Source organism: Aulonocara stuartgranti (genome assembly GCF_965226115.1).
Source record: "Aulonocara stuartgranti genome assembly, chromosome: 10".
Classification (NCBI taxonomy): Eukaryota; Metazoa; Chordata; class Actinopteri; order Cichliformes; family Cichlidae; genus Aulonocara; species Aulonocara stuartgranti.
The window spans coordinates 12,667,666-12,679,838 of NC_138946.1; the positions used below are offsets into that span (position 1 = coordinate 12,667,666).

Consider the following 12,173-nt stretch of genomic DNA (forward strand, 5'->3'; position numbering starts at 1 on the left):
ACACTCACGCTCACAGAGGAAACGTTGCACTGCAGACAAGACTGACGTGACTACACTGCCAGCTCACTCTGCCTGCTCTGATGAAAATAAACCCCCAGTCAAAACTGAAGGCGAAAAAAAGAGTTGTTCCTCTGTCAAAATCATTCTAGGATCAACAGACGAGATTTATGAGAGGCTTATGCGACCATCAGTCATAGTGATATGATGTAAACTGCCCATAAGAATGCCCTTGCTTTCCACTTATGCCTTCTTTCAGAGTCCTTGGTGATGAAAATGTCCCCTGATTTGTAGTTTAACTTGAAATACGCAGACGACTACAAAAATATACGCCGGTTATCATAAGCTCGTTTTTTTCCCTCCCTTGCAGATGCACGCAGCTCAGCGCTCCTCGTCGTTCTGTGCTCAGTCTGGAGCGGCGCGGCTGTAGCAGCAGAATATTTGGCTGTAAACAGAAACAGTGTTGGGGTCTCGATGCGAAACGTGGGTTTTTAGTAGACGGCGAGTGATTCGAGGAGGATTTTTTTTATTGCAGAGAGAGAAGCTCGTGTCATCAGTGCAAGCTGGTGAGGGAACACGATTTTCTTAACATTGTGGATGTGTCTTTTCCCCCCGCTGGTGCGCGGGAATCTGTGCCATAGCATCGTTTTTTTAATTCATTTTTCCTCTTCATTGCGAGAACTCACTGTCCGTTTTATAGCCGTAACTCTTGTCCATACGATGTCCTAGCTGTTTCAGGTCGTGAGACGGTCTTTTTGATGAATGTCAATATAATCTCTTTGGAAATCATCACGTAGGAGTCAGGGAGAGAGGGAGAGCGAGATGGTGAAAAAATAACAAGGAATTCCAATCAAAAAATGTAAGAGGATTTTTATTTAGCGGCCAGTGAAAAGAGATTAGTGCGACAGCAGTGGAAGTTAAATTGTGCTGCATATAAAATGGGCGGGCTTTTCTTTATATTAGGTCTGCACAGCCTATTCTAAAATTAAATAGTCTGCGCTTGGACATAGTCTGTTTGGTGTGCGCTTTATTTACAGATACGGTCGGTGAACAGCAATAATTTGGAGGGGGATGTCGGTACACAGACCAGATTTGGTAGTTTAGCAGAAGATTTCTCCTTTTTTTCTTTTTTTTTCTTTGCTGCTGACAGACTGAGAGTTGAACTCACTACGGCACCACCAATGAACAGTGAGAGAGACCTGCGCATATCGTCAGCAGCCGCTTCTCCAGCCTCAAGCTAAAATTCGTCAGATCTGAGATCACAGAGGATTTTTTCTCATTCAGTCCGGCTAGAAAAGCTATTCGTAAAAGTTTGAGGATATAGGCAGCGGGCAACGAATATACCCCGACTCATCTGCTGTAAGTGATTTCTTCGTTTTTTTTTTCTCGCCTTTCTGTCAGGCAAAAGCGCGAGAGAACAGTCGGATTCAGAAAGGGATGGTTTGTTGCTGGACACCGCTATAACCGAAGACGAGTTTTACAGGGGAGGAAGGGGCAGTTTGTCGTCGAAATTAGAAGCGATTTGGGGGATTTTTAAAAATGATTTCTGTGGAGAACACGAGCTGCTTGATGTTTTGAAGGGAGGCAGCTTGGTTTCATCACCACGGACAGCGCTCCGAATAAAATAGCATCAACGTACATTTGCTTAATTACTCTGCCACGCACGAATCCGATCGTCATGCATGTATTTAGAGCATCCATGCAACGATGCCAGTTGCATGCCAAATGTCTGTCCGTGTCAAATATGTATTCATATGTTGTTGGGGACAGGGTGACATTTCCTCTGAATAACTTAGAAAGTGTGCCTATGCGGGATTTTCTCCTCCGTTCCTTAATCTGTAGTATCCTCGCTTATCAAGTCCTTGTCAGCCTCGGGATTTATTTTCATTTCATTTCATTTTAACAGAGCAGTGCATGTTCATCTCACTGTGCATCCCGCTCACTGTGCATCTTGGCACACCACAGCCAAGTATCAGGGGTATTGTCTTCTATCTGGGCTGTGGTTCTTTGGCACCATTTTATGGTCGTTTGTGAAATTTTAGCGCTTTTTTTAATAACTTAGTAACTGGCCCTCTCGTGGACACACTGAATATGCTTTCAGGAATGGATTGTGATTTGGGGCATTGTGATCTACATGCACAATAACCCTTTCTATCGTCTGTACACTTTATGACCCGACTGCCACAGCTAAATGAATAGAGAAGATGCAAATATTGGTCTTTTAGGGAGATTTGGTTTAATACTGCGGTAACGCAGTTTCAAATTATAGGGTATTAGAGGAGGCTGTGTACAGGTGCTACAAGCTCACGGGGGTGTTATGTGGTCAGTGATGTGTTTCCTTGTTATTTCTGCTTAATTATTATGCGCTACAGATGCAGCCATATCCTATGCATATGGATTAAGCATCAATTATGAGAAATGTGTTTACACCGTATGCCTTTTTGGTAATCAAAACGTTGATCAGTTCTTATCTCTCTCGTGGCTTGGGTGTAGAATGTGGCTCTGTCAACGTGACATGTAATGCAAAATTTGATGTCAAATCTTTGATGTAATGTTGGATGTAATGGCCCAATACATCAGTGCATGTGGCTTGGCTATTTGGTTTTTGATTCATGTGCTGTCAGTGAATCTGTTAGTGATGTTGAGAGTCAGGACCAAAAAACCTCACATAAAGCATCCTGGTCCATAATCATGTTTGCTGGTGTTTTACCACATCCTATTTGCTGACACTGAAATATTAGGAATGACGGTGTGCCACTGGCTCATATGACTTGATAATGATGTCCATTCTCTCTCTCTCTCTTTCTCTTTCTCTCTCTTTCTCTCTCTTTCTCTCTCTCTTTGTCTCTCGCTCTCTCTCTTTGAACCCCAGCAGTGAAAGGTCTTCATATTGCAACCATGTGTGGACGGGGCCGGACGCTCTTTCTGTATCTGTGGGCTTGCTTGCTTTTTACCAACAGCGTACTGTTTGGGAAAAGGTAAGAATAAACTTGAACTTGTGATTGCACATATCCTGTATTTCTATCGGATTCACTGGACAAATCATTAAAGTCACAAATCTGCATAAGATGCCTCACAGATTCATATCTATGTCTTCACACTGTTAACATGTTTTGGTTTTGAAGGCTTGCACAGTGCTAGAGGGGGAAAAAACAATGTTGAGGGTGGTCATTCTTGTAGGCATAGATACAGCCCATACGATCATGCTATTATTGGAACTCTAATTGCACATCACGATTTGAACATCAGATTGCATCAGGCAAAAAATAAAAAATAATTGTGGGCACTTTTATGAAAAAGCAGAAGTACCTTTTAAAGCTGGTGTCTTTGCTTACAAAATGGTCAACAGGCTTGTACTGTAAATATGTCAGTGAATCAGCTAAACATGGAGGTAACTAGTTCTGTTCACCTGAAATGCTGATAGTCTGTCTTACTACCTATTGCTTGGTGTATTGGGCTCCTCTCTATTAAAGCATATTCACTGTGGTTGTAACTGGGGCATCCTCACAGGACACCTCCATGCTTTTAATTGCATAGTGGTAATATTAAGTGGCGCATAGTGGGGGGAAGATGAAAGCCAAAATAGCCTCTATCAGCTTTATCACAGTGTTACACTTTTTTTGGTTCACTAGCCATGCAGGACACATTTACATTCCTAGATTTCAGTCCTGGGTTGTGTACAGTAGATGGTGTGTGTTGCACAGAGACATTTGGCAAGGGTTATTGCACATGTGTTTTTTGACGGTGGCTTCAGGGACAGCGGGGGTTGAGTTACACACACTTCTTCTCAGTGTCAACACTGAAGTGTTGGACGTCAGCTAAACCTGAAGCAAACCAGCAAGGACAGAGAGGGAGAGGAAAGTTGAAAAAACATGACACAATTTAAAAAAAAAAATACTGCCATGCATTAATTCCTATGCGATTCAACAGCGAGAAAACATAAAAGCATACGGTTAAAGATTCAAGAACACAAATCAGACCGTTCCAAAAGGACAAGTGATTTATTAAATAAGACCATTGGAACTTTAACCCCTTTTTAAATCACGTGTACAATATTGGAGAAACTAAAGGGATTGGATCTGCCTCACAGCTGAATAATCCAGGAAGGCAGTTAACTTCACTGGAGATGACTTGATGGTCCAGAATGCTTTTTCTGTGTCACAAAAATACACATGGAGCATGAAGGTTGTGTCTCAGATAACACGCCTTGAGAACATGCAGAAGACATATAAAATGTTTCCCATTTTAAATATTTGATGAATTGCAGCATCTCTGTATTTTTAACTCATTGTTTCCAATTAAACACAACAGCAGCTTTAGCTTGCGAAGCACTGACTTGCAAATAGAGGGTCTGATTCATGGGGTTTGATATGTTGTACATTAGAGAAAATCTAAAAGTACTCATTACCTTACTGAGGAACTGTCAACGCAAACTGCTAAGCAATTATCACCCAAAGATTTACTGTATAATCCAGTCCCCTTTTTGAAGTCAAATATAAAATCACGAACACAAACACACAGAGACGCGCGCGCACACACACACACACACACACACACACACACACACACACACACACACACACACACACACACACACACACACCTTGGGGGATTTAAACAAGACACGGTAATCAGGAAGACCTAGAACTCTGCTACAGCATGTTGCCAACGAAAGAAATTGCCTTATAATTAGATATCCGGCTGACAAGATAGACAGATATAGAGAGAGCGAAGGAGGGAGAAAGAGAGAGACAGATACAGGTTAACAGAGAAAGAGAGACACTGGCAGAGAGTGTGTGAGCAGCATTGTTGCTGTTCAGATGACCTGTAGATGGGGATGGTGTACAATGTTTCAGTAGGAAGTAGCCCCTGGCTGATAAACATGTGTATTCTTCCACATCACCTTTTTTCTGTATTCTTTTCTTGTCCTCGACGTACAACTCTAACCTCTACACTCAACTATTTCCCACATATAGCTTAAAAAATATCTGCCCCTAATGAGGATCAAAGTTTGTCAAGTTAAGATAAAATAAATGTCATTCAAGAAATGTGAAAAATGATTTAATAGATAGATTGACAGTGAATTTTTCCAATTAGTTTTACCGATTATGAATATTTTCATTGCATCCTGTTAAATACCTGTTGACCATAAAGGAGCGTGGCTTGTATTCTATATTGGTGGAGATTATAAGAGGAAGGCTATATTTTGGGGTGTCTTACTCTAGTTTGGCAAATCTGAAAAATACCAGATAAATACTGTGAAAATGGGAAATACACAAAACTAAGGCAAAGTAGACTGTGATTTATTTTAGTCTTAGCTGATGTGCCATGTATGCGGTTTGTGCTGTCTGTTTTTATACATAATTGGCTCCTCAGACCAGAACAAAAAAGAAAAAAAATTATTATTATTTTGAATTACAGCACTTCAAAGCAGTTACCGACTGTGTTTATGGGCGAAGAAATTGCTCATCAGTCTCTAAAGTTTGAATGCTTTTTTTAAATGTATTTATTAATTTTCAGAGAAAAGTGGACACTTGTGAATTAAGGAAAACTGGAGGCAGAGTTAGATTAAGCATCTCTTAAAAACCCATGCGGATGTGGATGGTGCATCCTTATTTACAAAGAAGTGTTTAGCACATTAATGTTGAAATCTGTAGGCTCTGCCTCAGACCTATAGCTTTTTTTGAGAACTATGTATCTATGTGGTTGTGGCAGTCGAAACTGTATCTTCACTTTTCCAAGGCTTTTGAGTCTCTATTCCCTTGTTTTTTGTCTTTTTAGACTATACATTGAAGCTTTAACTCCCATTCTTAATAGGCGTCACTCTCCCACCCGCTATCCCTCCTACTTTTCCCTCCAACCTTTTGCAGGTCCCCGCTAACTAATCTCGATGACCTCTCTCTCTCCTTGGAGCTTTTCAGCTAGCAGAGCTTGTTTCCAAACACTTGCTGTTTATTTTGCATGCAATCAAACCAAATCCCTTTGGCACAGCAAAGGAGGCGAAGATGATAGCAGAATAAAATATGCTGTTGAAGATAATCATTGTGCTCTCATATATGGAAGCTTGTGGGTGCAGATGGTACATGCATGCATTCCTTCATAGACACACGTGCTCTTTCACTGCAGTCCTTGTGCTACACATTGTAATTAGGGGCTGTATCCCAGATTATGAGTGCGTTGAAATATTTATGTGTGGAGATACAAACCCTCCTCTAACAATTACTGATTGTGAGTGTTTTCAGCATTGCTCTAAGCATTTTGTTTCATGTTGTTCAAAGAGCACATTCAGCAAGGGCTTTGTGATCTAAAAGTCCATATTAAGGCATCAATAATGTATTATGGTTTCTCTATGTCTACTCTGTATTTCACTCTCTATTTTCTCTGCTGAGTGTACCTACACATACGGTACATGCTATGCAGCCCACACGCCCCACTAATAATAAATAAATAAATCCAGTGTCAAATTGGTCTCACTATCAAGTCAACACATACTGACGTTTGGGATGGACCCCCCTTGGCGTAGCATTTTAACACACTGGATACCCCTTGAGCCATTTGTCATTGTGCATGGTGGCCTGTAAAACTATAGCCAAATGCACCCTGCTGTGCCATCACTGTTATGGGATGAGACAATGGCAGAGAGGTGGCTAACATGTAAAGTTGTTCTACTCCTAAACCTAACCATATAGTAACTGAGACTAATAAGTCAAAACTAATGTTTAGTTGAAATCAGTTCAATTCAATTTGATTTCTACAGGGCCAAATCAAACAACAGTTGCCTCAAGGTGCTTTATATTGTAAGATATAAACCCTACAATAATACAAAAAAACAGAAAACGACAACTGTCATATAAGCCCCTATGAGCAAGCACTTTGGCGGATGTGGGAAGGAAAACTCCCTTTTAACAGGAAGAAACCTTTAGCAGAACCAGGCTCAGAGGGAGCCATCTGCCCCGACCGGTTAGGGGTGAGCAAATGAAGACAAGAGAGAGACATGCTGTGAAAGGATCCAGAGATTAATAATAATTAATAATTAAATGCAGAAAATCACTCAGTGCATCATTGGAATCCCCCAGCAGCCTAAACCTATTGCAGTGTAACCAAGGGAGGTTTCAGGGTCATGTGAGCCAAAATAAAGTTTTAAGTCTAATCTTAAAACTGAAGGCTCTGCCTCCCATTCTACTTTTCAAAACAAAAGCCAAAGAAACTGGAACTCCTGCTATCACACTGAATAATAGCGCTCTTCAATGCTATCCACTAGCCCAAGTTCAATTTATCCAGTCATTTTTTTCAGTTGCTATACTTTGTCATCTGGCAAAAATGTAATCTGTGCTTTGGAATGTAATGCTATAGTGTGTGAACATGTTACGCCAACTGGTTCTGACCAAGCGTCAGTGATGACTTGGAAGTGAGAATGTGCTAATAGTAGAGAAAAACTTGGCCTCATGGGATACGTTCGTTTCCAGTCCACCTCTGAACAATCACTTGCTTATTTATTTCATATCAATATGATCTGAAACCTTATGCTCGTGCTCACACACTGAATTCTAATTTAGCAGCTAAATTTGTCAGTGTCATATAGGATTTGGCTGAGTTTTCTTTGTGTTATCACAATGTGATTCACGCTGCATTGACGCTACCCATGTGCATTAACTACAAAGCTGAAACCGTCCTTCTTCCCCCTTTGATTTATAATACAGTTTACACAGTTGAGAGTTCTGACTGTGGTTTTAGATTCTAGCTGTGACTTTAAATCTTATTCTTTGCGTTCCCAGCTCTGGGCAGAACGGCATGACAGATCAACAGAAAGATAACACTACAGTCTTCACAAAGATCTTAGACAGCCTTCTGGATGGCTATGACAATCGCCTCAGGCCAGGACTAGGAGGTCAGTAAACCCAAGTCATTGCATATATTTTGTCCCACATAATGGCTGCTGTTTGTCTTTTTTTTAAAACTTGCAATAGAATAATCTCCAAGGGTTTAAATGTTACAGAGGGGAGCTTGCAGTAAGTGTCAGACTTTAAAAGGTAAAACAATCTGAGACCTGGCCCTTCTATCCTGCTTTTGTGTGTGTTTGTTCCTTCTATTGTCAACTATCCATTGACAAAAGACGGAAGCAAAATGGCAGGAATTCAAGGACAAATCCAGGAAATGAAAAGGTGCAAACTAGATAAAGAAAGAAAAACAGAGAGTAAAAGGGAAAGGAGGGAGTGATGATGTGAGAATTAGTGTGTGAAGGACACTGAGGATTGCACAGTATGATGCAGCAGGCATCAAACAGACAGGCGAATAAAACAACGCCTGCTAGAAGTTCAGCAGCCAAGGGGAAGAAATTATGGATTATGATGGGTATCATTCATAAATTGTTCTGCCACAAACCTTTCACACACACACACACACACACACACACACACACACACACACACACACACACACACACACACACACACACACGCTCTCTGCAGCCCATTCCAAATGAATCCTCAGTGGTCCCATTTTGGCTATCAGCATTATGGGACTAGAATGGCACATTTCCAACAATGCAGCAATGCACAAATTTATTAAGAGATTAAAGCCCTGTCCGGTTTCAATAACAACAGAAATGGTTATTGACATCCAAAGTGGACATTTTTTTAAATGTTTTGTTTTTTTGTTTGTTTCTTGTGTGCATGTCTAAGTGCTAAAAATATTTCCGAATAGATTTAGTGCTTCAGAGGCTATAGCCAGGTGGTCCTGTGTTAACAGGTAGTTAGAAGCTAATGAATGCCACTGATAGTCACTCACTCAGCAATTTCCTGCTTCAACAGAGCGTGTAACTGAAGTCAAGACTGACATTTTCGTGACTAGTATTGGGCCAGTTTCGGACCATGACATGGTAAGACTCTTTTCGCCTCTATAAATGTCATTAGTTTTCTGGTATTCCTCCCCTCCATCTTTAGCCCTGTCTTATAGCCTTTCTGGACACAGTGTTCTTTAAGCTGTGAAATATCTATTGATTTGTAGATTCATTCTATTAACTTATGATGTGTTAATAAAACTGTCACCTGCAAACTAAATTTTCCAGTTCATGGTTTGTAAGCTCATGCTACAAAAATGCTGTGGTACCAGTGTATACTAAAAAAAAAAAGCCTCAAATATCCTTCTTGTACAAGTTGGAAGGATAGACAATAAAATTACTTGCATTATTTTGGAACATTCACATGAACTAAAGTATAATTAAGAACAAATCAATACAATAACAAGCAAAATTGTGATTATGAGTGATTGATTATGACAAGCTTAAAGTTTAATCTGATTTAAAAACAAGTCATACTTTATTGTGTTTTTCTGCAGTTTGAAAGGTCAAGCTATTTGAACCCATCTGAAATTACAAGAAGCTACAAAATGCAAAGAAATATTAATAAACGTTTTTATTTTTTTGTCTTATTTAACATTCAACCTGAAAACACACACACTCACACACACACACACACAAAATGTAAGTTGTTCCAACACAAGTGATCTTTACCCTGTTCACCAGAAACCAATTAATCTCATTTAAACGACTCACTACCCAGCCTTGATAAAAAATAAAAAAAACACTCCTGTTATAAGCACGTGAAGTGTGTCTGCTCTGTTTGATATAATCTCAGTTAATTGCACTGGTTGACATACAGGCCACAACTATTTTGCTTCTGTTAAAGCCAGAAGGAAGAGCTGAGGAACATTTTCTCCATCTCCAGCCTTTCCCTATCCTGCTTTATTGCCTTGAAGCTCTGTTTCACTTCATACTAATTATCTTACGGGAACTGAGAGGCAAAGAGGCGGGGGAGAATAAAAAAAAAAACCCACGCTGTTCTGTAATTTTTACTGGCTCCCTTTACTCTGCCGGGCGGTCATGTGGAACCATTAAAATCTGCTCTCAGCTAGTCATTAGCTGGCTTGAAAATGAAATGTCCTCCTAATTTTGTGTCCGGTGCTTCCTTTTTGTGTCCGGTGTAATTTAGATTACTGAGCAAAGAAGTCCCCCCAAAGATAAATGCTAACAATGATCATTTTTGGCACTTACCTGACAATGCAAAACCAAATGGCCAGATAATTAATGATTCTGTATTTGCATAGTGCACATTAAACTGACCAGACAATAATTATGTAAATAACATAAAAGAAGAAAATGGAAAGGCAAAGCCACATATTACTGTTTGAAACACAGCAAAGTTACTGTACAAAGGAGGCATTCTTTAAAAAAAAAAGAATACACTTACCAGCCAGGAAACCTTCTTCTTCTATCCTTCTTCTTCTTTATGTTCGGCAAAACCGTTAATGTAAAAAGACAGTTACCAGCAGGGAAACTAGGCCAACCATAAGAAAGTCAAAGTGACATGAGGCAAAACGAAGAAAAAAAAGAGAGAAGAAAAGTGAGAACATGGCAACAGGGGAAAAATGAGGTTAGATTACTCAGCATCTTCCTCAAACCAGCTGAAGGTAAAAGTACAAAGAAAACTGCTACGAGGTGGTGGAGCACGACTTTTTGTTGACTTGTGTTTTTTTTGTCTGTGCCTCACCTGCTTCTTGTAGGAGTACACAATTGATGTGTTCTTCAGACAAAGCTGGAAGGATGAAAGATTAAAGTTCAAAGGCCCCATGGCTGTGCTACGTCTCAACAACCTGATGGCCAGCAAGATCTGGACCCCCGATACTTTCTTCCACAATGGCAAAAAGTCAGTGGCGCACAACATGACCATGCCAAACAAGCTTCTGCGAATCACAGAGGAAGGCACACTACTTTATACCATGAGGTAGGCCAATGTATTCTACTGCACTGGTGCAATAAAGATTTTAAAAGGAACTAGATAATGTTTTGAGATTGACTGAAAAGCGACTGGTATTATTTCATTACATGCAACATTTGATGAGGAATCTGGGCTAAAGGAACAGTAGATCTTAATGGTCTTAGCTGAAAAAGAAGAATTCAGTTATGGAAGACTGATGTGGAGAAATTGTGAGGAATGATGTGAAATTACTTAGCCTAGAGTTTCGCTTCGAGTTCTGAACTCCCTGTTCTAGTTGTGTCAGTCCTTCCCAAGACCATGTATTTAAAAAAAAAAAAAAAGTCTGACATAGTTTGATGAGGACAGTAAAAGTTCATGTCAGTCCCTACAGCTGCAAGCCACACAGATGTATCCCCTAGTACTAATAACTGGACCTCAAAGTAACTATGTGTATCTTTTTTGAAGGTCTAAAAGAGATAAATTTGTTCCCAAGCAGTAAAAAAAAGGTACTGGAGAGCTCTCACTAAAGGCACAGTGCTCTGCTTTTTTTTTCCACATTCTGAAGACGTGTGTTATAAGCACATTGTAATTCATGAGTAAGACTAGGAAAGCGTTTCCAAGTGTATGAATAAATGATAATAAAAATGCACAGTGTAAAATAATGAATGCCCCCTTATTTAGCATTTTTTTTAGAAGGTCCATTTCTGTACTTTTTACATTACGGTATAAAATTGTCATCAGAGGTTTAAGACTGAGCTCTATAAAATGCAAACCACAAATAATTACCCCCTGTCAAGGACACACATCAAATGGTACTGCTCCAGTGACAAGGCACCATAAACCAGTAACAAGGTTTTGTATTTTCTGTGTCCAGCTAGAAAACGTATATAGCACACGACTCAGACACAACAGCCCGTTATTTATTAAATTTTTTGTTTCTCGAGACACATTTGGTGTATTAATAAGTAAAAAATTATATTTGATTGATTCATAATAAATTTTAAATGCCATGGTCATAATAATGAAAGATAATGTCATCCAAGGTTGTCTTTATTCATGTATTTTTAATGGATTTGGTGGTCATCATTGGATTTTGGCAGCTAAACTTGCAAATGCTATAGGTCAGGTCTTGGTGTTTGGCATTAGAATGTGTTAAAAGGTATGAAATACTGGGTAAAAAAGCTTCATGTTACAAGTCACTATGTTCTGGAAAGGGCTGTCGACAGTGTTATCTGAGTTAATGTTTTATGTGCACTGCATCTACCCCATTTAATATAAAGAATATACTTTTTTTTGGCTCCTTCACACAAATATGATTTACCATACAACTATATTTATATTTTTAAGTTCTGTCACATTGATGAAGTGTTTCAATGCTTGCATTTTAATGTCTGTATTACGGTAAGGCACCATAAATTTCCA

The 12,173-nt window shown here is 39.5% G+C and overlaps 1 protein-coding gene across 6 annotated transcripts in view; it reads left to right on the forward strand.

The window, feature by feature from the left end:
* Positions 1–274: 274 nt before the first annotated feature.
* Positions 275–12,173, forward strand: part of gabra1 (gamma-aminobutyric acid type A receptor subunit alpha1) — a 37,328-nt gene continuing 25,429 nt past the window's right edge. The window contains exons 1-6 of one of the 6 annotated variants that reach the window (XM_082547787.1): positions 275–563; positions 727–856; positions 2,870–2,975; positions 7,773–7,885; positions 8,808–8,875; positions 10,558–10,778. In XM_082547787.1, the coding sequence (XP_082403913.1) occupies positions 2,896–2,975; positions 7,773–7,885; positions 8,808–8,875; positions 10,558–10,778 (482 nt within the window). In that variant the 5' untranslated portion in view covers positions 275–563; positions 727–856; positions 2,870–2,895. The other 5 variants (XM_082547784.1, XM_082547788.1, XM_082547785.1 and 2 more) reach the window with 5 other exon arrangements.